Source organism: Sander lucioperca, chromosome 5 (genome assembly GCF_008315115.2).
Source record: "Sander lucioperca isolate FBNREF2018 chromosome 5, SLUC_FBN_1.2, whole genome shotgun sequence".
NCBI lineage: Eukaryota > Metazoa > Chordata > Actinopteri > Perciformes > Percidae > Sander > Sander lucioperca.
The window spans coordinates 22,057,787-22,085,021 of record NC_050177.1 but is presented as its reverse complement, the minus strand read 5'-3'; the positions used below and the strand labels follow the sequence as shown (position 1 = coordinate 22,085,021).

General features: G+C 39.7%; 1 protein-coding gene across 1 annotated transcript in view; it reads left to right on the top strand.

The window, feature by feature from the left end:
* b3glcta (beta 3-glucosyltransferase a) overlaps positions 1 to 27,235 on the top strand; it is an 87,571-nt gene that overhangs the window by 34,757 nt on the left and 25,579 nt on the right. The window contains exons 3-6 of the mRNA XM_031297385.2: positions 2,029 to 2,068; positions 14,817 to 14,926; positions 24,313 to 24,389; positions 25,078 to 25,189. Coding sequence (XP_031153245.1) covers positions 2,029 to 2,068; positions 14,817 to 14,926; positions 24,313 to 24,389; positions 25,078 to 25,189 — 339 coding nt within the window. The remainder of the gene's footprint in view (positions 1 to 2,028; positions 2,069 to 14,816; positions 14,927 to 24,312; positions 24,390 to 25,077; positions 25,190 to 27,235) is intronic.

The window sequence follows — 27,235 nt, the reverse complement described above, 5'->3', positions numbered from 1 at the left end:
CAGTAACAATTTATCCTCCACAGTGATTGCCACGTAATCGGTAATAAGTAACAGTAAAAAGTAATGTACAGTACAAAGAATGTGCACTTGCATGTAACTGATTGACCAAAGCAATGCCTTGCTGGGTGATGCGTGTTGTGGAAAAGCTGAGCCAGCTTCAACTATTGCCAGATGAGCCTGTGGCAGCTGCATTAGGACACAGCCTGTGCCAAAAATAGGGCTCTAATTGAAATGAATGAGAAGGCTGCCTTTTTTTGGGACTAAACACAGCCTTTATATTACAACAGCTCATTACGAAAGAGCTCCTGAAACATGCACAACATTACATATTGATGTATAACAGAGTCGGGGTGTCTACAGTTCGGCTAGATTTGGAGCTTTCTCATTAAAGCCTCATTAAAACCTGTCATCAAACATTAGGTCTTATCTACAGTAGGGTCATGGAAATTCATGTAGTAGACTCACATGCGCACATTACAGAAGCACAGTTACACACACACACACACACACACACACACACACACACACTGGAATGTTCACCGACCAGTTAATTCATCACACTGGAGGTCTTGATTCATTTAGTTTGACAGTGATTTTCTGTTTCCTCGCTGCCTCAGAGTTGAGTTGTGCTGGAGGAGAGGGAGTAAAAAAACTTTGCACCTGCCGCTTTTCTGTCACAACTACCATATTCATCCAGACAAATTTGTTTTAGGAGTATTTGCCTGTCGCTATAATATATTTTCCCAAGTTGAAAAGATTTTACAAGAGTAATTATCTGATAACGAATCAGATTCCCCTGGCTTATGAGATGCATTTTTTTCCTTGAGGTGCCCTCTCTCTTCAGCTGAGGAAATGATTTCAGAGGAGTAGTGTGTGATAAGATGAGACAGAAACCTTGCGGGCATGACTAATGCTACTGAGTCCAATTAAGCTGATGTCTTGTACCCACTGAATTAAATCACCCTGATATGATCTTGTCTGCCTGTGCATATATTTGCCTTTAACTCTGATCACCTGAAAAAAAAGAGAAGACAGAAAGCCTCATATATGCACAAATCCTTGCTGTGCATAACTTTCTACTATTACTGTATTATGTGAAAATATGCCAGTGCGATGTTTGTCCAAACGCTCGATTCAGGACTTGATGAATATAATAGGAAAGATAGGAAGTGCAGGAAACAAACGAAAAAATAAATGATTTGTAGTCATGACATTTTCAGGAAAGTGTTCATTGGCATAAAATTGATTAAATAGGTTGTTCTCTATTACTGTATGAAAATTGCTAGCCCTCCAAATGTGCTGATATAGCAAGTTGCATATAGACTGGTTTACTACACAACTGTCACCAAACTGCTGTGATCCCCTGTAACCACAGCACAACACCCAGTGAAAGTGAATTTATGACTTAGTTAAGCTCTCTGAAGGCTGCAACAGCTTGCCAGTAAAATGATTGTTAGTCTAGAGAAGTCATAAATCAAAACAGGCCTCGCTTTGTCATTATCTATAAATACTCCGCCATTCTCGCTCTAGACTAGAACAGCCAGAACTCACATGTTCTCGCTTTCTCCCAAGACTGAAAGGTTTCCTCTGAAAGATGGAGGTAAAAGACAGCTCTTCAAAGTTTGCTCATCTTTTGATTGATTTACTCATCCCTCCATGGTCTTCCGTGTGCGCTGACAGCTCTGGCGGTGGAACAGTACTGAATGCCTTAATTGAGCTGAATGCGCAGAGCCTAAATGCTGCAGGCACAAAACCCACACAATTAGGAAGGACTAATGATGTGGGGTATCACCCATTATTACTCCAAATAACCCATAGAGCTTTCCATATTTAGTATCACTAAGTCTTAATTAGTGATTAGGAAGATGAGTGTTTAGCTGAAACTAAGCATCTTCACACAAGCCGTTTTAAGACCGTTTCTGCATCTTTTGTAATAACATAAACGTGTATGTATATAGGTCATTATTTGAAGATGTGTTTAAAGATATTTTTGTTGCTGTAATTATTGAAGTCTTTCTCTCTTTTTAGAGCCAAGATGATATGCATGTCATCCACAACAGTCAACTGGGTAAGTCTTATTTTTTTCTAATTTCAGTAGAAGCAAAAGTAGGGAAGTATGACAAAAAAGAAGCACAACTTAAATGGCTAGCCCTTTAGATTACAGCCCATACAGTACAGTGTCAATATTGTGGAATGGAATACGTATTAAAGGCCAAGGAATAAGCAATAACACATTTGCATTCAGAAGGAACCCTGAAATAAATTACTGTTATTATTTTTGTAATTACCCAGTACATATTCGGTAATTACAGTGTAGATACAACAGGCTTAGCCTTTGTGTCATTTTTAGCAAAAGCTGTAATAGCTAATGAAAAGGAGCACTTTATAGAAATGATATGAATAAAATAATATAAATATAAAATAACGATATATTGACTCGACTGAAAGGGGAAATAGTTCACCACGCTACTCTTTATACTGTCCAATAATAAACTGCAATACATTTCATTTCTGGGTGAATGTCTTTACTAATGTCAGCTTTGATTTACCGATAGATATTACCCCAAAACTGCATTATGTTTTTTTTACAATATTTTATCATAATTTCAAAGACCTAAACAGTTTTATAGCTACCACAATATCAACTATGACTTTCCCTGTCTAATAACCCAGTAAGAAAACTACTGTATCCTATATTTATTAAGCAAGAGTAAAACTTTCTCTATTAAACACATAGTTGTTATCCATTTATACGATAACCTGTACCCAGAACCCAGGATGCATTTTATTGATACCCCATATATACTTAATAATTACATTTTAATTTGCAAACTGTAATCTAAGGTCTTATCAAGACTATGATATATTATATGTCTATTCATATTTGTATCCATTTATTTCAATGCTAATGCTGCTGTCTTTGATAGTACCTGTGTGTTCAAAGCTGATATTTATAGTACAGGTCATATTTTGGTCTTTGTGTTTGATATTTAAATCTGTCTGCATCAGAGGAACTCATTTGTAATGTTGGATGACATTCAAAGGGATGACCTATTACTGAGTATTTTTCAGTTTTAACTGTGTGCTCAAAGGGTTGAAATACATTGTTACTTGATATAATCATGAATTGTAAATTTTGAAATGAATAAAAGGTTGGAGAGTCTGACATTTGAATAGTAAATGCTGTTAAATGAAATGGATAAAAGGGCTTTGTTCTGATGCCTGCCTTGAAAATGTAATCTTCAGAGTTCCTCAGACTTTTTCATAAATATAGTCCATATCTTTTTATCGATTTGACAGCGACCAGGAATTTCATAAGTTGAGCAAATAAAAAGATCTAATGCATGCATTTCATGCTACAGGGGGCTCATACAATCCCTATCTGAGAGTGCTTTTTGGGAGCCTGTAGAGGAGTTTGGAGCCAGTTTTTCTGGACCTCTGCCTATTGTTCATTCAACTGGGTCACCACAGATGCAAAAGTACACAAAAGCAACTTCCTAATGCTCTCATTTGGCACCTCAGCACAGAGAGGAAATACAAACAGACAGCTACCCGAAAAATGGAGCTCCACTATCTGGCACCGCCATAGTAACTCCCTTTGTCACAGCAGAAAGGCTACGCTCCCCTGCAGAGAGTATTGTTTGTGGGCAGAAATTCAGATGGATAAAGGAAATTCTGGCTTTCTATTGTTTTAACAATACAGTGAACATCAGAAGTAACGACTGGCTTGCTTATTTTAAAGGAGCTGCTGACCTTTTAGAAGGTATTGGAAATAATCACTCAAACAATGTTTCTTTGGAGGGAATACAGAGTGCCAAATGCTACTGATACATGCTTGCCTCTTGTGTTGCTGCCATTGTTTATTTGCACATAAAATACTGCTCTTATTTTGACTGTTTTTAATATCATAGAGTGCCATCGTAATGTCGTTGTATCGTTGTCTTGTACAGCAGTATAATGACAATAACGTTTCTTCTTATCTTCAAATCTAAATGGAATGATTTCTCATTTACATCTGAATAAATTGAGGCATTATGTACAGTATGTGCACACTGCACAGCTACATTATTGGATTACATAAAGCAGTGTGAGTCCTCTGGCCAGATTGTGCTGCATGTAGTGTTTTAAAAAATGCATCATGCTACATCTCAACAACACGGATAGCTGAAACCCTGGAGAACATCCCCTACAGAAATGGAAAAGAAATAGTTTCAGCCAGCCACAATATAAGATAAGATCAGAAGACTTTAAGCCCCCTTGGCATCACTTTTTAACGCTTTGGCTATCCCTATGACGTCATTTGTCACCACGCTTGGTCAGGACGCCACTGCGCCTTTTCTCAACATGCAGGGATTTAACCACTTAGGTGTTAGAAAAAGATCATAGGTGGGGTTAAAAGATGTATGTTTAAGTGACACATGGGACACATACCCCGGGCCCCCAGGGTGAAAGTCCTGTGTTGTTTGACCTAATAACTACCCCAACCTTCTTCCATATGCAGAGTTTTGCTCCCTACCATTGTCCCTCTTCGTACTATGTCATCTTCCAGCGCCACGGTCGAGCGGTTGCTCTGCCCGGTGCGACCCATACAGACGCTAAAGGGTGCCTTGTGCGTCGGTATCTGACGCTGAGGGCCACTGAGCAAACATCAGTATGTTACTTAGGGGAAGCCTGTAGGCTCAGCCTGAGGGGAGGAGCTGACATGGGTGGAGGACATGAGATGGTTTTTTGGGCCTGTCTGATAATGGTTGGGGGAAAAACATACATAACTGCATTGTTAAAATATAAGTGCTAAAAGATTCTCCATCAGTGCCCAGGGCCCCAACTGAATGTAACATAATCTCCGACAGCACAATCAAAAGATGTCTGTTTTCCACACACTTTATTGTCTCTTCACAGTGCCAGCGTAAATGTTAGCCGACAAGAGAACACTTCTTCAGTTGGCCATTAAATTTAGTTCATAAATGAAGAAATATTACACCGGCATCGTTCGCTTTCTTCTTCTTCTCTAAATCAGTTTATATTAAACGATACATTATCAAAACTATAGTTATATAAAGTTGTACTCAAAAGCTGTATCACAAAAAACAATAGACCTCATAACACAAATCCTGAAGGCCTTTGGCTGTCGAGCCCAATCAGTTCAGTCAATTCACAGAAGGAAAAGTAGAATAGATAAAATTATGTTTTATATGCAGAGTCACAGTAGAGGATGCACAGTAATGCATAATAATGCATGCAAAGAACTTTCTCAATTAAACTTTAAGTTTTTAGTTTAAGATCATATCCTGTGTTCTAACTTACTCCGTTTAGAGCACACATACAGTACATGTGCAGTATACTGTATGGAAGTAATTTGCATTTGGACAGGAATAGCTGTTAACAAAAAACAAAAAAGCTTTAGACATTTTGATATCTTGTCTGCCAAGCTCAGCTGTTTATGTAAGTAGATGTGAGGCAGTAATGTTCTTATCGCTTATGTAATGTCCAAAGAAAGCAGTTTTGACTATAATTCAGGTGGCTATTAACCCCAAACACAGTAATCTATTACTATTTACCATTAGGCTGTTTTTATAATATGTGCCTTCTTAAATTTAGGCAGTCAATGTATTTCTCAGATTTCTAAGATTGTTTTGGGCATTTCAGCCTTTAATGGAACGGACAGCCAGATATGAAAGCGGTCAGACCCCCGGACTCGACCCCCGGACCTTCTGCGTCGAGGCACAAACCTCTATATATGTGCACCTGCTCTACCAACCGAGCCAACCCGGCCACACAAAAAAAAAAAAAAAAAAAAAAGAAATCTACAGGTTTTGATCTGATATATTACTTTTGTACCGTTGGCTGCCATGTTATAAAACATTTCTATCAAGATTTTATATTGCAGGTTGCTCCTTTACACTGAGACCCACTGAGACCTGGTTAGGAAATGACAAGGTCCTACATTAAAAGTCATAATATTCCACTTTTAAAACTTGTGTTTTGTTGCTGAGATTGTGTCTTAGATTTAAGATTCTAAATCCTTTTATTAATCCCACAACGGGAACTGTTGCAGCAGCAAGGGATAGGGGGAAAAAGTACAAGACACTCACAGATAAACAAACAATTAATAAATATAAGTTAAAACTTTAGTGCATAACTTTTGTATATTAATGAATGTCTGTTTTTAATTCAAGCCATTGCCAAAGGAGTTGCTACAAAGCTAATTAAGACTATCAGCTCCACACAACTCTCTCTGGATCTCTCAGTATGACTATGTTCAGAAGATCGTCCGAAGGCGTCCGGTGACTTTCCAGCACAGAAAACTCGAGTTAAAATAATGACCTCTTCTGAAGAGTCCATCATGTTTTTTTGATCCTCCGTGTCTCCTTTGCTACTAGCAACTGTGTGGAAGAGTGTGTGTGGGGGGGGGTGGTGCCTGGTCACGTAAGGCTTGTATCATGTGGATGCACTGACATCATTGTTTTCATTAGTTAGAATTCCTCATGGGGGAGACAGAAACTATGCACTATAGCTTTAAGAGAATAAATAGTAAAATGTATTCACAGTATTGCACGACAGACGTCTATTCTAATAGCAAGACACTGGTGTGTGGAACATTCTTTGTGCTCTCAAAGTAACTACATCTCCTGTTAGTTGTAAGTGTGAAAAATGTGTTTAAATGGAAAGAAACCATGACACCTTCAGACACCAAGAAGCAGGATTTTTATCTCTGCTCAATCATGATTTGAACTCCTTACCGCCTGGCTGCATTACTATATGGTCTAGTGGTGCTACAATGGTGGAGAGATTGGTATTTCATCCCCTTCTACTCTCTTTTTGTCTACAGTTTCTTCTGGTCATGGCCAGTGTCTGTGTTTCTTAGTATGATTGTTAAACTTTACTGCAAATGTAGAAATAAACCTTTGTTTTTTGACCTTTAGGGAATAGCACCTGAATCAGGTGTTCACTGTTGATGCGGTAGAAAAATAAATGACCTGTGAGTTTAGTTCTTTATATGTGGGAGAAAGAAATGGCAGATTCGAGGTACATCACCTTTTTAAAGGTGGATTATTCTTTTATAATGTATAGTGTTTGATAGTTGAGGACACAGAGCAACGCTGTACCATGAACAATGAATGGTATTGCTTGAGAGCAGGGAAGGTGTGCCAGAATTTAAATCAGATTATCACTATAACAATAATTACGCCCAGGAATGCAGTGCTACTGTCTCCTCAGCAGTTGTATTGTATTCATGAAGTGGCTCGGAGTCAGCTTCTTCAGACCAGGGAGATGTGCACTGTATCTGTAGGAGGGTACAGTGTTCACAAGGTGTTGATGGAACTCTTCCTGCGTACTAACTAACATTCCCTGTGTATTTACTGTTCCTTATTTTCTGTCTCTTACTCTGTCACATTTCCTAGTGCCTGGCTGCATGCCACCTCTGTTGTTCTGCTTTTCTTTATTTATTATTCTGAACACGGCTGATGACCACACATCCATCCTCAAATGTCACAAACAGTGTATGGGGTATGAAATCATGCATCTTTCAACATCAAAAATCAGCTTTTTAGAAATTGGAAAAAGAAAACCTATTTTCAAGTGGTGTCAAGAAATACTAAAATGGATAATGAAAGGGTTTCGTAAGCAAAACCTTGACTCTGTTAAGCGTTAATTGCCTTAGCTTGCTGAATTATTGATGCTAAGTGAGCTTTAAGGGTTGAGTTCAGCTCTCATTAGTCTTTAGCAGAGTTGTCCGTGGAGTCATGAACTCTAAAGAACCAGTAATGAGTGCAATTATTACAGATCGGAGACCCCTATTTTCCCACTTTACGTGTTGCATCTGCTGTATAATTGTTTTGTGTTTTTTGCATTACTACTTGGAGAGAGATACTTTTTCCCTCTGATTGCTTTCCCCTTATGCATACCTTTCTTTCCTACACACACACACACACACACACACACACACTCCTGCTCTCTTCTTTTGCAATCTTAGTGCATCACCCTACCTCTTGATTGGTTTGCTTCCTCATTTTGCTCCCTTTCTCTCTGCCCCCTCTCTGCTGTTTTCCTCTCTCCGTTTTACTGAGAGATATTTATGACACTGACCTTTTCAGCAGTAAGCTGGAAGTTAAATACACCATGCTCTCTATTGATCTTGTGCGAGGCAATTAAAAGTCTGTATTAATATGAGACGTAGGGTGATAGAAAATCATTTCACTTGCTGCGTGACACATAGGCCTGTGCCACACTCTGATTGCCTATAGGGAAGGTTTTTTTTTTTATATGGCTAAATCAAACTCTCAACAGCCTAAAAAAGTTGGCTATATTGAATTTGGGCTTCCAGATTGAATATCACCGGATGTCTGTGGATTGGATATTAAATCCTGGTGCTGTCTGGTGTGACGGTCATGGTTAGTTTGGTCAGAAAAACTGCAACCCAATTCTCTTCGGTGTAGTATGTCTCTCAGATGCACCATTTTAGACGTGATGAAGAGGGAGATGGAGGGGGATTTTTTAGGAGAGGGATGATTCTAGGCCATCTTGTCTCTGGGAGTCCAATGATGTGAGTCATTGGACTGTAGCAGGTTTTACACCAGCACAATTGGCTGCTGGATGGGAAAGCAGGCCCGCCGACTATGGAAATGAGCTATTGACATCTGCTATCATCTCTGAATATGTGCTGGCAATGAAGAACTCTGGATCTGTCATGGCAGTTTCATTGTTCCCACAACAGCGTAATGGCCCCACTTGCAGAATTGTATCCCTCTCTACTTCTGCAGATGTTTGTCATTGAAATTGCGCTATTGATCTGCTTTCCCTCCTTACGCAGCTCCGTTTTCTTTCAGAATCCTGAACTAGATTTCAAATGCTGCTCTCCCTAACTTATCCATGCATTCATTTGTGCATGCTTACTGTCACTTTTGCCTTGCCATGGACGTGTGTTTATTTAACTGTGGGGATGGGGATACTCCCGGCTGAATGAAACGTTTCTGTGACAACTCTGGTGACTACACACACCTGCTCTGTGACACTGATGGAGATGACAGAGCTCCAGGACTGCCTAGAGGTCAGTGTGCTCTCAGCTAACTCTGCCACTTGGCAACGTCAGCCATCCCGCTCTAAGGAAGTGTCACTATCGATTTGTGTCAACGAGGTGACAACACTGCAGGGCCAGGCCACTACGAGAATGCACAATCTACATTCAAGTGCAGATAATTACTACGAGAAATGCAAAAACATTTGAGTTAATCATCCTTGATTCTTTAATCAGTCTGATACTCTGCCTTCTTGTATGCAGAGAAGCCTTTGCACAGAGAGGAGGCCATGGACCAGATGGTGATGGCCTTTAAAAGGTAGTTATGTGAACTGACAAAAGCATCCGATCAGAGAAAGAAGGAGGCAGAATTCTCCCGTGTCTCATTTCATCCAATATATTTCAAGGCTGTTACAGTCTCTTTTATTTTCTATGGAGTGGCCTCTGTGGAATACTGAATGAGTGAGGGAAGACAAACGGACACTAGACTGATGCTTTCTAGTTCCATCAGCCTGGTAAAATAAAATAATCTGCTCCAAGGTGACAGGGGCCTTGGCTTTATCTTCCCATTAACCTTCAGCCTCTTTCATTTGAGGCATATTTTCAGCCAAGGAGCATTCGTAGATAATTTTACTTAACCAACAAAAAAGAGCTTTGTAGCATGTTTGGCACCAGGGTGCTGCTTAATATCTTTGCATAACTATTAAACCGAGTAATTGATTGCATGCTTTCACCTCTGGGAATACTGCTATTAATGCAACTAGAGTTAATACTGCTGGTACTAAAAGCATTACCTCTGTGAAAATAGACCACGCAAACATTAAATACACCTTGTCAACCACTCAAAGACACCCTAACAACCATTGCAATGACCGCAAACTCCTGAGCAAACATCTAGGCATCATCCTACCCAAATACACTAGCAACTGCCAAGTAAAAGGCAAAAAGGCAAGCAAACCTAATTTTTATGGTGTTTTGCCTTTGACTGTTGAAACAGGACGATATGTTAACGTAGAAGAGGAAAAACAGATCTGTCCCATGTGTTGTTTGAATGATATAGAAAATGAGTTCCATTTTGTTTTCTATTCTATTTCTATTTCTTTTTATTGTGAACAGCGTGATTTTTTTTGTTTCGTAGGATAAAAGTAGAGATTGACTGACTGACTAACTATTAAACTACAGATATACAGGAAATGTCTTAATGATGACTTAGTGAGCGGATTTTGGCAGTTTCATTTTGAGAGTTTCTGTTTTTATTTCTTGTTCCCTCACCTGCGTCCTCTGATAACAGCTGACAGTAGATTGACGTTTTCACAGCTCTGTACCGGCTCCAAAAAAACTGAAGAAACAACAATCCCCTCCGTCTCGCCTTTAACTCACACAATCCTACGCCATGTGATACCTATCTCACCAAAAGCGCCATTTAAAATCTTTGCCCTATAATTATAAACAGGTGGATGTATTGATTGCACAATTGTAATCTTGCATGGGCTGCCATGAGTGTCAAGGGAGTGCACAAAGGTGATTTTTTTACCAGATAGGAGAAGGACACAGGAATTATGGAGGTGAAGGAAGAAGGATTTTTCCTTTTCTCCCTGTTATTTGATGATTAATCGAAAGCCATTAGTGTGGAGACGAGGCCAGTGAATTCAGTCTTAATTAGTTTCTTTTTTTACCCCTCATTCTCCTTTGCTTTGGCATTGGGGGTATGCATTATCTGCACAATGAGGGATTGGCCACCTTCTTATCTGATTTTGCTGTTAGTGTCATGCAGCTGGTGTTATTGCTGTGCTGTGCAGTATCAGGAGGCTGCTCCCTCACCTGGGGCTTTGAAATGCACTGCTTTATGTGAAACCAGATGCACACACACGTTCACACACAGTCCTTCATTTAGCAAACTCAGCAGAAGGACATTTAGAGGTGGTGTAGTGCTATTCGCTCTCGGCGGAGGTTAGATCTGTTGGGAGATGGACATGCTGAGATTTAGCAAGTAAATCCCCCCCTTACCAGGGCTCCAGGATCAATGGGATCTTTGTTATGAGCTGAGAAATAGGAGCGACACACCCACGACACTTAATTAAGAAGATCTGACACAGATACTGCACTCTAACATAGTGTCTACCCCTGACCCCCCTGCTAATATTTCTGAGCCCAGGGTGGGAGTAAGTTCAAGTAGTGTAATTGAGGAGGAGGCGATCCATCTAATCCTGCCATTGTCAGCACTCGCCCTTCCCCTTTTTCATTGTATTGCTTTTACACTGTTCCATTGGGATGATTATAGACCTGTCAGCAGTGGCTGCTACTTACTGGTGTTTTGAAACACTAAAATACACTTAGTCAGCATATTTAGCAAAACCTCATGTGAAAAACTCCTTCTGGAAATCCTAATTTATGACATGGTATACTCGTTATGACTCTATTCCGTACAGATACTTAAGTAGCTAATTAAAATGTCTAAAGCAAGTGAGAATTATTTGGCACAAAGCCTGTAAAGTTTGTTTAAGCTCAAATTCAGAGGGAAGCATACACAAAACCCCCCAGCACATCTAATTACTGGGAAGTTTCTGAGCTGCCTGTCACTCTCACATCTCCTCTGCTGCTCTTCTTACTTCACACCTGGATATTGGCTCCCACCTCTCCGCTCTAAATCCTTGAAAAGCCCTTTTGTTGACACAGTCATTTCAGCCAGCTGCTGCAGACTTCAGGTCGATGTGAGGGACAGCTTACAGGATTTAGGAGTTGTCAAATGTAATTGTACAGAGCCAAAGACAAAATGATAGATTTCTTTTTTATTCCCTCCCCCTCTAGTCCTTTGGTCTAGTTTTGATTGTACTGGCCGTGAGAGCCACAAGTTTTATGTGCATCAATGTCATTCTTCACTGAGCTGTGTCACTATTACTGCCCTGTACAGTAAATGGATTTCAGCAAGCTGGGTCACTGACAAAGATTGTATCTAAACATGTTGTCGGCATTGAAGTATAGCTGAATGATTTTGGAAACAAATTTTTTTTTACCATTATTGCGATTTAATATGCAGTTATTTTGTACGTGTCAGTGCTGAGTAGTGTTGCTACGTTGAGGTAGCAACGTTAGCAAGGCAGTTGTTGCACAATACCTGACCAGAGGTGGGACAAAGTCATTGTTATGCAAGTCACAAGTAAGTCTCAAGTCTTTGCCCTCGAGTCCCGAGTCAAAGATGAGGCAAGTCCCGAGTTGAGTCACAAGTCAAAGCCAACAAGTCTCAAGTCGAGTCCAAAGTCCTACCATTTTAGTTTCGAGTCATTTCAAGTCATTTCAGTTTCAGTGTATGCAATATTAAGAATATTTTCACTGCTTCAAAAGTCATAAGAAAGCCCTTTCGCTCAAAAAACTGAAGTCATATGCTTTATAGCAGTGGTTTTCAAAGTGGGGACGGGGACCCCTGGGTGCCGCGAGGGTGTGCTAGGGGGGCCATGGCAAGTTGGCATGAAAAGTATAGCAAAACAAAATAATTGAATAAATTAAATAACTAAAGTAAACCAAATTAAACCAAAAATAAGCTAAACAATATTCCCATTAGTTAAGAACTGCACTATAATAATCTATTGCATCTCTGAACATTACTACTATAATCGTTATTATTTTATTTTATTACATGGCTTGGTTGAATTCCAATGTAGAATGCGGTCTGTTATTTCTTGATAACAGACCGTTGCCATGAAAAACAGAGCGTTGCTATGGACGCAGTTCGGTTTAGTGGAAGCAACACAATCGCTTTTAAATCAATAAACTCCTTTTTAAATCAATATTTTGTGTCAAAGTATTTATTTGGTAGGTAGCCATGTAATAAGCGGGATAATGTATAGCGAGGCGGTAGTTATAGCGAATACAACCCCTGATATGAAAAGGGAAGGTGGATCTACTGTGACTGTGTTATGGTAACGTTACTTTAAAACGGACGTTGACATGATGTTGGCGAGGTTTTCCATCTGAGTGTGCTACACTCATGTACCTCATATAATCAGGGTTCAAAAATCCCTATTTTTGTAAGCATGAACCAGCAAGGGAGACGTGCGTTTACTGTGTCGTTGAGACAGTAAATATGCAGCAGCTAGTATGTTACGGTACATACATCCGATAAGGTGCTTAGCATTCGCTCAAAACTTACCTTTCTTTGTGCAACTTCAGGTGTCGAACAAAGTTGGACGTTGTGGCAGCTCCGTCTGTAATCTTGTAACCCGCATGTTTTGCAAATTGCAACTCTTTTTTTGTCGACTACCTCGTAATTTTTATAGCCAAACGAAACTATCTTCGGTATCATTTTGCCAACTGCCGCGTTGTTGCTTGTGCTTCATTGGTTGTCTTGCAATGTGCCTGCTTAGATGCTGTCGAATCAAAACAACGTGGGACTACAGTGATTGGATGTCGTGCAGGCAGCGCGCGTGCTCTCTGCATGCATACAGGTGGTGCACGTTTTTTTCACAGATGCAGATAAACTGAGAGCGGCGCGGCCATGTGAACATTTTCTTCCCCAGTTTTCATGGGAAGTAGCAAGTTTTCTCGAGTCAAAAGGTGCAAGTCCAAGTGAAGTCACGAGTCATTGATGTTAAAGTCCAAGTCGAGTTGCAAGTCTTTGTACATTTTGTCGAGTCGAGTCTGAAGTCATCAAATTCATGACTTGAGTCTGACTCGAGTCCAAGTCACATGACTCGAGTCCACACCTCTGCCTGACGCTGCACAGCATCTCCCTTTTTTCAGTCCCTCCAGAAAAACGCGATTATGCGATCGCATAATTCAATGCATAATCAGCCAAAGTCCGCATATTTATGCGGGGGACTGCATTTTTTCAAATACGCCGCACTTCCGCCGCATAAATTGCCGATTTATGCGGGGCTTGCATGATTTCATAATCCCCGCATTTTCGTTGCAAAAAAGTCACATATATCTTAGCAGAAAGTTGAAAAATGTTGCGTTTACTTCACACAAGAGCAGCCATTTTCCCCTGCTGCCATGGGAACGTTATGAAGTGACGTAATTAGGCGACGTGAACATCATCGAAAAGCTGCAAACCCCGCGATGAAGCCATGATGAAACCGCAGTTTTTGCAAGTTCCCGCAATTTCATCGCATAAATATCCCGCATATTCTATCACATTTTTTAAGAAAACGTGCCGCATAATCAAGGATTTTTGCCAGCAATAATCACAAAAAAACTCCGCATTTTTCTGGAAGGACTGTTTTTAAAGCCAAAATAGTCCCACTCAACTGACATACTGTTCCTTTTTTACGCTAAAGTTTCCACAGTGTCAGGTTCTGTTGAGGTCGAGCTACGGCGTAGCATGCTAAATTGATGCTCTCTCTGCAGACTGCTTTACTCTCACGCATCACGGGACCGTAGTGTAATTGCAGCCTTTGCGATTGACAAATCTCCTTTTAACATATGGCGATATTATTGCAAATCCAATTAATCTTTTAGCCCTAAATTGTAGTAGCCTGTATTGCAGTTTTTGAACTTACATTATTGAGCAAGTGGCTCCCTGTTAACCGTGGCCTTAAGATGCAGTGTTATTACTGAGTTTCACTGTCAATGCAGCTGTGTTGCTCAGCAAGAAGAACAGCTGGGCTGTGTCAACCTTTTGGGTGTTACGCAGAGGAGAATCTTCTGACTGCTAATCTTTTATTAAGTAACACAGTCTGGGCTGTGCCAGTTATTTAGACCGTGGTTCTTATTTTGTCCCGCTCTCAGAAGGTCATCGATTGCCATGATCCTTTTTTCACAGTATGTGAGCGGTCTCCCATCTCTGTCCTTTGTGTTCTTCCAGACCTGCGGGAGATAGTTTTCGTCATCCAGAGTCAAAGCAACTCTTTCCATGTGAGGCAGGCAGAAAGACGGAGAGCAGACCTACTGAAGCAGGCACACAGTCTCACAGAGGTAAGATTCAAGGCACCTTTCACTCATGCACACACGCTCTTATTTTGGAATAGGAAAAGCACATGAAAGCTCACATATATTTCCAAAGACCTTTCTAGGTAACGATCATCACTAGCAGTAAAAGGAACATCTGTATATGACTTGTTGTAAGCTGTAACATTTTGTTGATTGGAAATCCATTTGGGAGAAAGTAAACATAACTGTAACATGAATTCACTACATAGAGAAAAAAAAAGCTTTGCTATGTGTTACACTATTACACAATACTCGTTTTGAATATTGAATGATAGTAAAAAGAATTATTCATGGCACTCTCCATATTAAACCCCTTATGTCTGAAATATGAAAGTGTAGTTTGAAATATGCAACATTGTTAGTTTCTTGTGTCAGCAGATCATGTGCTTCATTATAAGTTGATGTATTTAGGAGATCCAGATATTTGTGCAGCTTTGATGTTTGGATAGATGATGCTTTTCTCAACAAATCAACCTTCCATTTCTGGGCTCTTGTAGATACATTTTTAATGAGAAGTGATGACCATCCAAATGCATTTGTTCATCTTTATGAATATTGTGATTCCTGATTGTAATTCAGATATTCTATACAAAAAAAGGCTCAATGAAAGAAAAAGCTATATTTTTTCCCGGGACATCAGCTCACTATTTAATGCAATTTGTACAATATCAGTACATACATCAGAATTCTGTAAAAGGAGGACACAGAGCACATTTACAGGTCAAAATGCCAATTTTCGTTCTATTCCAAGTCTCTTCAGAGCCAGATGAAATATGGTGTAATACACAAGTTATATTCCGTTTGTTTATATTATATTACAGTAAATTAGATGAATGATTTGTGTTTCCTGAAGCAGGAGACCAATTTAGATCTCATATGTGGCTTTATATTTCTGTGGTTATTGTTGTCTTTGTTCCTCCATTGCTAGATGTCACTTAGAATACCTTTTTTATCTACACTATTGAAATGATATATAAATAATCACAGTGAGTTATTTTTCAGTTTATTGCTGTTGTTGTGGTTTGAAAAATACGAAGTATGCCGCAGCATGTAAATACCATGCTCTTGGAAAGGTATTGGACACCTGTTGTCTGTTCTGTCTCCTATTTATCTTCAACAACTGGGAAAGTCCAATATACATGTATTATTGTTTAAATCTGATAAGTCAAATTGTCTCCACAATTTGGAATGCTTGTTTCATGTTTCCTGTAATGAATAGTGGCATCAGTTTGTGCCAGTGGATAAGATTAGTCAGGAATAGATCCAGTTACACTAATGGACATCAACCTTTATAAGAGGAGACAGAATTTATGAATACCACATCATGTTGTGTTTGCATTTATGATCTCAGTGATGTCTGGCTGGTTTTACTATCTGCATGCAATTACACATGCTAAGTCCACGTCCTGAGAGAATTTTAATCAGCAACTTCTCAGAGGTGTCAGTAAATGCGTGACAGCTTTTCAGAGAGATATAAGACCGAAAGACTTGTGATCAAAATGAGTTATATTCACAGAATCGGAGTGAAAATGCCTTCAGCCTCAGGTGAACATAAAAAGCACTCAGAGAGCACATGTTCTACCTCCATCAAGGCTGCAGAGTCCGAGAGTCAGAGAATTTAGTGAAATAAAAGAATACTAAAATTTCAGAAAAGGGAAATTACAAAAGAGAGGGATGAAAATGGAAAAACAAATAACTTTCATTTTAACTTAATTTTCCCTTTCCAATTTTCTTATATGGTAAATGGACTGCATTTACTTGCTACCTCACTGGACAAAGGGCAATGCCATTTGTCCTCTCTTTCACCCATTTTCACACACATTCATTCACCAATGGCGGCAGAGCTGCCATGCAAGCTTCTGGCTTTTCCATCAGGAGCAAATTGGGGTTCAGTGTCAAGGACAGTTAGACATGTGGACAGACGGGGCCGGTGATCGAACCGCTGATTAAAGGACAACCCGCTCTACCTCCTGAGCCGCAGCTCTATACGTTTTTATCATTCCTTTTCCGTTACACATTACAATTTAAAAGGGGTGTGCTCGAAATACTGAGAAAGTACAGTGGGCTGGGATTTCCTCCACGCGGCTCTTGCAGACCGTTCCCCAATACGTGAAATACCGACATTTTTTCACGGCCACATGCACTAACATGCACGTGCGTCCGGATCAACCATATAGTCTAGACGGGATGTACCGAAAAAGTGAAAGTGAGGAGCATTTATGGGTACAAGTCGGGAACCGGCCTACTTTACATATTTCAAGGGTGCTGAATCCAAAAAAACTGGTACCCAAGCGAAATTGTGAGTTTTTGACCTTCTAATTTGCATATCAAAATGGCCGCCAAATTGCTTATCTTGCTCAGTCGTTGGACCATTTCCTCCTAGTTTTTTTGTAAGTAGGCAATCAAGATGAGGAAATTAAGTTTCTAGATATTCTATAGTCTAGGGTCAGAGCAAGGATATAGTGGAGGCTCAGTGCCTTTTTTTTATGTATATATATATATATATATATATATATATTCAATCAATATCACTCTTAAATGTTCCCAGTGTATATATGATATGTGATGTATTCCATATTACATAATAACTAAGAAAAACACCATGGCAAGTTGTCTGAGATTTCATTTTTTTATGCAAACAATGCATTTATGCTCTTAATTCAAACATCGAAAAACCTCAAAACACCATGAAACTTCCCTTGAACAGATCTACAGATCACATATTGTTTCTGTGTATTTTCTTTCATGTTTGTAGCTTTATTGCTTTGCTTTCATCTGTCTTTTTCTGTAAGTTCCATAGGTCACTCCGCATTTCTGTATATTTCCTTTGGAGTCTAGCTTTCGCTTTCTTCTGTTATATTAGTTCTACAGATCACATCTTGTTTCTGTATATTTTCTTTCATGTTTGTAGCTAATTGCTTTGCTTTTTTCTGTTAGATTTTTAGTTCTGTAGTTCACTCCCTCTGTAAATTGTTTTTATACCTTTCTAGTTTGCTTGTGTGCCATTTGTCTTTTTCAAATTTCATTTTGATTAGTATTTCTTTCTGCAGGCCTTTTCTTTCTGCAGGCCTTTTCCAAGTTATTTGGTTAACTATAACTTTTTTATTTGGTTAACTATAACTCCACATTTAAACAAGGACATTGGTCATCACTCTGACATGCACACATTGCAGTGCATAACAGCCCTGATTTTCGGCATTTGCACTGGCGTGTTGTGCATTGTTTTTTACAGGCACACAGGATCATTTCCAGGCAACTTTCAGGTATTGGATTCTGTGACATAAGAATGGGCTGTAGTCCTGAATCGCCATGTTTCCATCCCATGTCCAAGGGTGAATGAAGCTCAGGTGTGGCATAGTGAGCATTTCTCCAAACCATTGCCTGGTAGTGTACTCTCAGCAGATGGAAGTGGAGCGCATCGCTTGTCGCCGGCATTGCTTCTGGTTTACCTGTCCTGGAGAAAAGTATATGCCTTGCTGCATCAACAGAGTCTGTTTTATGCACATCATATATTCTGCAGACAAAAGCCTCTGAAGATCTTTGAGTCTCCTCCGTGAGATCACCAATTCCGAGGTTGCTGAGCAATTGATGGTGCATTTTCCAGACGTTCCACGATGTACTTTTGGTGTGACTTGCAATGTATGATGTGGTATGACAACCAGTTAGTGCATGAAATGCTACAAGGCTTGGTGCTGAATCATTTGGCAGTTTGTTAAAAACGGCACCAATGGGTATATATTGTGGCTTCCTTGTGGTACCAGACAACAGCCAGAGTTTTTTACATGCTACGTGCGGGAAATGGGAAACCAGAATCACAAGCACATCAGTGTCTCTAGATGACACGACTACTGTGTCTGACTGGCAGTGCACTGCATGTAATACCAATCAGTATATATGTTTGGGGTGGAATTATAAGAAATAAACTTGTATCAACAAAGGTGGTAATCTTTAGGGCACAACTGGGAAAAAACTAGCTGTTTTTTCCCTCTAAATCTGTTAGCTAGTTTTCTCCCAGTTGCTAGCCATCTCAATATCATTGAAATACACAATTTTGACCCACTATGGTTGAAAAAGTATCATTTTGGATAAATAGGGTAACAAGTTCAATCAATAACTAAGGAATATTGACATTGTTTATCTAAAAAAAATCAAAAAACAGAAAACTTACCAAAGCGTGTTACGATCCTCTTTGCTGTTACATTCACCTCAGGCAAAGGGTCCTCCGAGATGGGACTGACCATGCTATGTCCTGATCTAAATATTCAACTTGGGAAGTTTCATGGTGGTCTCTTTTTGAATATTTCTCCCTATTCACCTGGGTTTTTCCCGTCTTAGAATTTAGAGAACAAATGCTTAATTTGCATAAAAACATGAAATCTCAGACAACTTGCAATAGATTTTTTTCTTTGTTATCATGTAATATGGTGTACATCATATGTCATATCAACAGGGGAAATTTCAGAGTAACATTTATTGAATATTTATGTCCACCTTAAAAATGACACATATAATGCTTAATTCCACCTTAGAAGTTGTACATTTGCATGTATATACATAAAAAAGGCAGTGAGCCTCCACTATATCCTTGCTCTGACCCTTGACTATCGATCTAGAAACTTAATTTCCTCATCTTGATTGCCTACTTACAAAAAAACTAGGGGGAAATGGTCCAATGACTGTGCAAGATGGGTAATTTGGTGGCCATTTTGATATGCAAATTAGAAGGTCAAAAACTCAAAATTTCGCTTGGGTACCATTTTTTTGGACTCAGCACCCTTGAAATATGTAAGGTAGGCCGGTTCCCGACTTGTACCCATAAATGCTCCTCACTTCTTATAGAAGGCCTTTTTTCTGAAATCCGTCTAGACTAATAGACTGTATAATATTAATGGACAAAGCATCTGGTTCGGTGAAGTGCTGCAAAAGCGGAAGTGCCTTAAAGCTGCATTCTATCTGAATTCCAGCAGGGGGAGACACGTGCGGTTGCAAAAGGAGGTCGGTTTCTGTAGAAGTCTATGAGAAAGTGACCCACTTCTCACTTGATTTATTACCTCAGTAAACATTTTCATAATGAGTTTATGGTCTCAATCGCTAGTTTTAAGTCTTCTGCAACACAGAATGATCATTTTTTTTAATTATGGTCTTGTTGATTTTAAAATTTGCGATAAAGCAGGGGGTGTTTTAGGGCGTGGCTATGATGTGATTGCCAGTGAAAGTGTGTAACGTAACGTAGAGTGTAAGGGCTCCTCCCTCACTCCTCCCTCTCGTCTAAAATCGTCACATCCACAACCAGGATGGTTGCGCCCGTAACGGGAACTTGACTACTCATAGCAGATCTCCACAAACCAATGGGTGATGTCACACATGCTCTGTCCATTAATATTATACAGTCTATGGGATTGACTATCAAACAAAGAACAGAGAACCTTAGAATACAACACCCAGAGGGAGTGTGACTTTATTCTCTGTTCAGGATGCCATTACTCCACTGTATCTATACATGGCAAATAGCTGTTTTCTGCTATATTAATGTTCTAATTATTGAGTACAGCCCCTTAAGCTTTTGCATTTAAGCTTTTAATTTTTGCATTTGACATTTAAGATTTTCTATTTCCCATTTCTGTTTTTAAATACCCATTTCACAATATTCATTGTTTTTTTTTTCATTTTAAGTTTAATTTTAGGGTAAACATATATCCCCAATGAATTTTTATCAGAATATACAGAGAGATCAAAGAAATCATCTGCTTGATTTATTTATTTTTTTTTGCCATTCAAGTAAGAGCAGCAGTTTATGAAAAGCATGTTAGGAATGTCCTGTCATGCACTTTTAGACAATCATTGATCTCCACCAAGAGCTCAATGACCAAACTGGCCGAGAGGTTAAAGAAGTGAGCTTGGGACCAGGAGGTCGCCGGTTCAATCTCCAGATAAAATCTGGGTGGGGAAAGTGAAAGAGCAGCACTTGTCCCTCCCTCCCTCATCACCACCACTGAGGTGAGCAAGGCCCTTAACCCCAACCAGTGGCCAGCAGATCAGACTGTGGTTGTACTGTGGCAGTTGTAAATCTAGTTAAAAGTCCAGCAGAGTAGCTTTGAAACTAAACCAGGCTAGTGAATACCAGCCCGTGTGAAAAGTTTGTCTGATTTGTGGCTTAGTGTTGGTCCTTGATTTCACAAAATAAAATTGCAGGAAAGAAAGAAAACAAATCTTACTTTAGAACTAACATTAGAGTAAACTCTCTAATTCATCTTAAACTACTACTACCACCCCCAACTTCTTATGCCAAACACGAGTTAAACCAGCCATCCACCACTTCACTCCTACCTCAGAGGCACTTCACACACACGCTCATAATTCTGCTGTTTAACAGTCTTAGAGGGTGTTCGTGGGATACTAAAGGAGAAAGATCAGAGAAAGGGGTTTGCTTAGTTTGTAGCTGTTAAGCATGTTTGATGTACAGTATCTTGTAGTGCATTGCCATGGAAACCCTGGCGCAAAACCCTTTTTTTAATGTGTTGAAAATATCTTGAAATCTGGAATCTGACTGTGGAGACATGAGAGAACTGAAATAACTTTTGATTTTTATTCCTACTCGAGACACAAGGTTCCGGTTTTGGTTAAACTGTGTCTTTTCTTCAGGTCACAAAGCAAAGAAAAATATGACGAGTATTGTGGTAAAAAGCATTGTAACACTATTTTGTTTTGAAATGACTTAAGGCTGACTAAGTGTTGCTAAATATGTGCAATTAGACCGACATCACTGATAAGTTGCAGATTTATGATGACCCGATCACTGCACTTCCGAGACGGGAACCGCATGTACTATCAGTATTTCTGTCTCCGAGCCTTTTTCACCCTCTGCAAATATTTCTGTTTTATCCTTGTCTGACTGTGGAAGCTTTTGTGATATCCCCACATTTACATAGACAAGAACTTGTGTATTCTATGTGGCGGCTCACAGCCCATGTTCCTACAGTCTGACATTCTGCCTTCTGGGAGAAATTCACATTACATTTATATAGTATATTTTGTCGTTTAGGCAATGCTCATATCCACAGAGACGCACATGTACAACAGAATGAGATTAAACTCAGAAACCTTAAACAGCAGAAGTGAAATGCACCGTGTTTCTAAATGCTTTCTCATGCATCACTTGTATTATCTTAACAATTTATGCATTTGAGGGAGCCACTGGGATTCAAATATTTTAATATGGATTCCTGGTCTTCAGTCAGAGATTTGGCACCTCTTTGGCATCCACAGTTTTTGACTGCAGCTCATCACTGAAGTGGTTTTGACAAGTGGCTATCTCCTGTCTTCCCTCTAGCCCTTCCTATGGGTAGAAGCATAGCTTTGCTCTCTGTCCCTCCATTACAACCAGATCTCTGTGACCCCCATCTTCTCTCAAGTCACCAAGCAATCAGTGTCCTATTCGTTGCAAGCATGTCCACACGAGGACCAGCTCTTATCTGTTGAGGAGTCTGCAGCTTGCACACAATCGCCATGAAAGAATCGGCCTCCCTTTACTGAACGCCTCCTTCATCACAGGAATGTCAATAGCTCTTTGAAGCAAAAGCTTTGGTTTTGAGATTGCATTATTGGCTAAAGACGACGTTTCTTTTTTTTTTATTTAACTTTCTTCTGAGTTAGGGTTAGGGTTACTAAGAGTTAGTCTTTCTTTAAATTGCCGCGGTGGTGTGAACGTCAAGGAGAGAGCAGTTTAATAAAACATGGTAGGTGTCATTACACTATTTGCTTTAAGATAAAGCTCATATTAGATGAGAGCTAACAGACTAATAGGGTTTAATAAGTGTAAACCGTGTGAGCGTCATCCCCTAAATCAAACAGGCTGCCATTAGACAGACTGGCTCAGAGGAGACTGTTCCCCCTGACTTCCTGCATGATGAGTGGACCATGCAGTAATGAACCACAGACTCTTACGCTCTGCTGCCTTGTTTTCCCCGCAGTGTGAAACATTGGCTCTCTCACACAATCCTCACACACCTACTATCATTCCTCGCTATAAAAAATTTGGACGCGATTATATGCACTGTCCATGTCCTGAAAAATCCTGTGCTTGTTTCCAGTGATATTTGTGTCTTGCTTACTGTTTATTTCGGGCAAGCAAGAGCCGCAACCCCCGAAGGCAATATGGGTGTTAAAGGATGATAATACCAGCGTGTTTGCAGGCTTTATCTCCTTCTTTAAAGTAACGATTGAAATGATTCCGCATTTTCCTCGTGTTAACCAATCTCATGGAAAGATCAAAACAAAACCAAAACCTAATAAAGCCAAGGTCGGACACTATGTGCCTGATAAAGCCTGAGTGGACAGACGTTGGGAATGAAACCATTTGAATATATCACCCTCTGGTCAGCAGCGTTACACCAAATGAATCAACCTTTGAGTTTGACATCACAGTCACCCTCTGCACACAAACTACGTATGCCCCGCTGACTGGATAGAAAAAAAATGACAGGACCCACTTTCACTGACATGGACAATGAATTATTACAGGTTCACTTTCATTTATAAAAGTCTATTTACGGGAACATTCATTGTTGTTGCTGTCGGAGGGGATAATGAAGTTTCCTGGCACTTTACCATTAATCTGCTGTAGGTATGCAAGGCGGACAGACTCATGGTAACAAAGGGAACATGTCAATGCAACAGTGATCTGCTTTTGGACAACAATGGAGACCTGTAGCAACACAGGCACTGCTTGTAGGGTAAATGTATTGTTGGTTTTAGTCGTTTCATGGGATTTGTTGACATTGAAAAGAATATAGAATATCACCAGTGTTATCAGGACTTTTGCAGCTTTGCAATATGTGTTCATTTTTGTCAACAATACACTATATTGCTGTGAGGTCAAGCAGCGCAGACTTTTCAAATTGCATTTCCATGCAGTGATAATTTAAATTAACAAATAAAACGCCTTGATGTTCACTGAGATGGATTAAACAACTTAAGCACATTTTAGCAGTCTGCTAATAGATTTTCATATCTTACAGACATGTAAACTGCTTGGCTGCATAGAGTGGTAGAAACGTATATATGAAAAAATGTCAAACACACCTGCCTGCATTGCAAAATGATTAGCTTTAATGCAGAGTAGAATTATGTGATTTGTATTAAATGGGCTAAAACACTGGCATGGTCCTTTGAGTAAGTGTGGAAGGTCAATGGTGATGAGCCAGTTCTGGACAATGCATGTCCCAGTTACAGGACAGTCTCTCTCTAAACACCAGGTAACCCTTGGGTCCTTCATTGCAGAAAAGTAGCTGTTACTGTATTTTGCCTTGTGGAGCTGTTGTAAAGTTAACAAACGTTACAGTATGTCTGGTCTGTGTGCTGTTTTCTTTCAGAAACCACCGGTGGTTTTGCTTCTTCACAGTTTATCAGATAATGAGGGAGATTGGAGTATCCTTCCTCTGCTGCCTTAGTAAGTATCCCTGAACTCTCAGGATTGAATAAGCCTGTCATAAAAGTTTTATGGATTCAAAATATGGACAGCATGTCAGAAACATTGTGTCTTCCTTCAGTTGAGATTTTGGAGGTTATATTTTGGTTTTGGGGACATTTTGTTAGCCATGTTTTAAGGCTAAAGCTTGCTGAGAAGCTATTTCCAAGACAGTAACTGTGATTGATTGCCTCAAATTATGATGAATGCCATCCTAATGTGTCTCTACATGCAGCGATAAGCCTTTTGCTGTAGTAATCCAGTGGTCTAAACAGCATGATAATGCTTTTTGGTCATCTACATGCTAAAAATCCAATATGTGTTTGATAATTGTTTGTATTGGAGATGTGGAATAACATATGAATCTGTTTTCTTCCTCCATCATAAAGATTTAGGACACAGATCACCAAAAGCACCCCAAATCATTACGGAGCCGCCCTCCCTAAAATAAATCTGTGTGCTTGTCATGTTTTTTTTGTCTTTCTGCCCTCTGTGGCCTCTTGATCTGACTGGGTCAGGAGCCTCAGTTAGATAGTTCCTCAGACTGAACTGAAATAAGAAACATAACAGTTTTGTGTAGAGTTTGTCTGTGCATGGCAAAGTTACATTTATTGTTGTTTTATTATTTAACTGTAGTTTTGATGATACTTTATTTTTTGTGTGTCCTCAGCTTGTCCCACTCCTTTGGGAAAAACTCATCCTGGATTGTATTTCTGGAGGAGGAAACAAATGTGAAGATGAATAAGCTGGTTCAGGTCCTTACAAAATTTGACACAAATAAAGTAAGTAGACAATATTCCCTCCAAACCTCCATCTCTCTCTGTCTGCCTTTACGTTGCTCTGTCTCTCTATGCCAAATTCATCAGCGAGACCAAAGCTCCCTGTTTGGAGCTGCAGCTTGATCATTGCTTCAATTAACAGATCCAGTAGCGGTTTGGCTCCAGCTCTGCTGCAGCTGCACTGAGCTCACCTGTCAGACATGTCAGTCCAGTCTGCTGTAAACCTAATTTAAGCTCCGTCTCTCCACTCATGAAATTATTTTTCTTGTTATGGGTCGGTGGGGTAGGTTGAATATAAATGTTGGATAAACACTGCAGTCAAAAAAATCATACATTGGGGTTGTAATGAAAAGATTTTTTTTGTAATAAAGCTTAGCAAAATAGCTTTCTCCTTCAATAATTTGAATTTATAAAATAATCCAAACAATTGGCCCATCGTTATGGTTTATGGGTTTGTTTGTTTTTTTGTTGCTATTTGTTACGAGTTTGAGCTGGCTTTCAAATGGAGCCGGGCCAAAAATGATGATAATTACACTGTGATGTAAAGCCTACAGGAAGAAATAACTCATTTTTATCAGCAAATGCTGAGGTTTGCTTTGGTCTGCACAACAATGAATGGAAACCTTTTTTATTGTCATCTTGGACTATTTTGACAGTGTATTGTATTTCACTTTCAACTCAGATATGGAATTCATTATTTTGTGAGTATCCACGACCTTATCCTGAGGAGGAGGAGACAATGGATACAACAATGGGAACAACTTATGATTTGATTATTTACAACACACCCTAAAGCAAAGACTTCTCTCTCAGTTGTTACAGGACAGTGTGGCCAGCTACGTATTAACGTGATAAGCAAGACAAAAACACCTCTCAGTATAACGCAGTACAATTTAACAGCGCCATAAACTACAGCCTGAACAGGGATCAAGTTGAATGAAGTGAAGTCTGTAAAATAGTTTTAACAACTGAACGTTACAACCTTTATTTATAGTGGGGTTGTTGTATTAGACTGTTGTTGCTAGATGTGTCTAATAAACTTGGCAACCACGTCAGTGTGTTGGATTATTATATTGTGTTAGCAGAATGACTACATGAGCTAACATAACCTTATTACAGTACATTTAAAGCAAAAAAGTGCAACATTTGGGGAACTATGCTTATTTGCTTTCTGGCGGAAAGTTAGATGAGATGATTGACACCACCCTCATATCTGTGCATTCAATATGAAGTTAGAACCAGCAGCTGGTTAGCTTAGCACAAAGACTGGAAACGAGGGGCAACAGCTAGCATGGCTCTGTCTAAAGGTAAGATAAATCTACCTACCAGCACTTCTAAAGCTCACTAATTAACATTATATCTGTACAAAAACAAATTGCAAAAACTAATTTGGGGGGGTTATGTGCTGCACTATTTTTTGGCTATGAGCAGTTGCCAGGCAACCAGCGGAGATTGCAGGAAGTTAATGTGCTTGGACAAGAAAGAGTCTTGCACATAACCTGCTGTGAAACAGTTTTTACACTTTGCTTTTTGTATTGATTAAATTAATGAGCTACAATGTGTTGAATGGTGAGCTTTGGAGGTGCAAGTTAAGCTAACCTCCTGCTAGCTGTAGCCTTAAGCGTGATTTATGCTTCCGCATTAAATTTACGCTGTGGCTACATACGTAGGTACGTGGAGACACGGACCGTACACCGGACCCTACGCCGTAGCCTGACATGCACCTCTCAAACTACACGTTGGAGCGAAAACACGTCACATTTCCTGGTTCTCCTTCTCCAGAAACAACATGCTCCTGCTCCAGATTTCCCACCGTGGTCAGAAAGAACAGGGGAGACACTTTGTTTCTCTCACTATGACTCTAGAGTCACTACTCACTCTGAAGATAATCACCATCACTCTCTCACTCGCTCTACCACACACACACACACACACACACACACGCCGGCTCTGCTAGTCTCTTAAAGAGATCGACGCACACACCAACGCGCAAGTATGAACTTCAGGCCACTAACGTAGGCTACGGAGAAAGCTCTGTGTAGAGCCTCC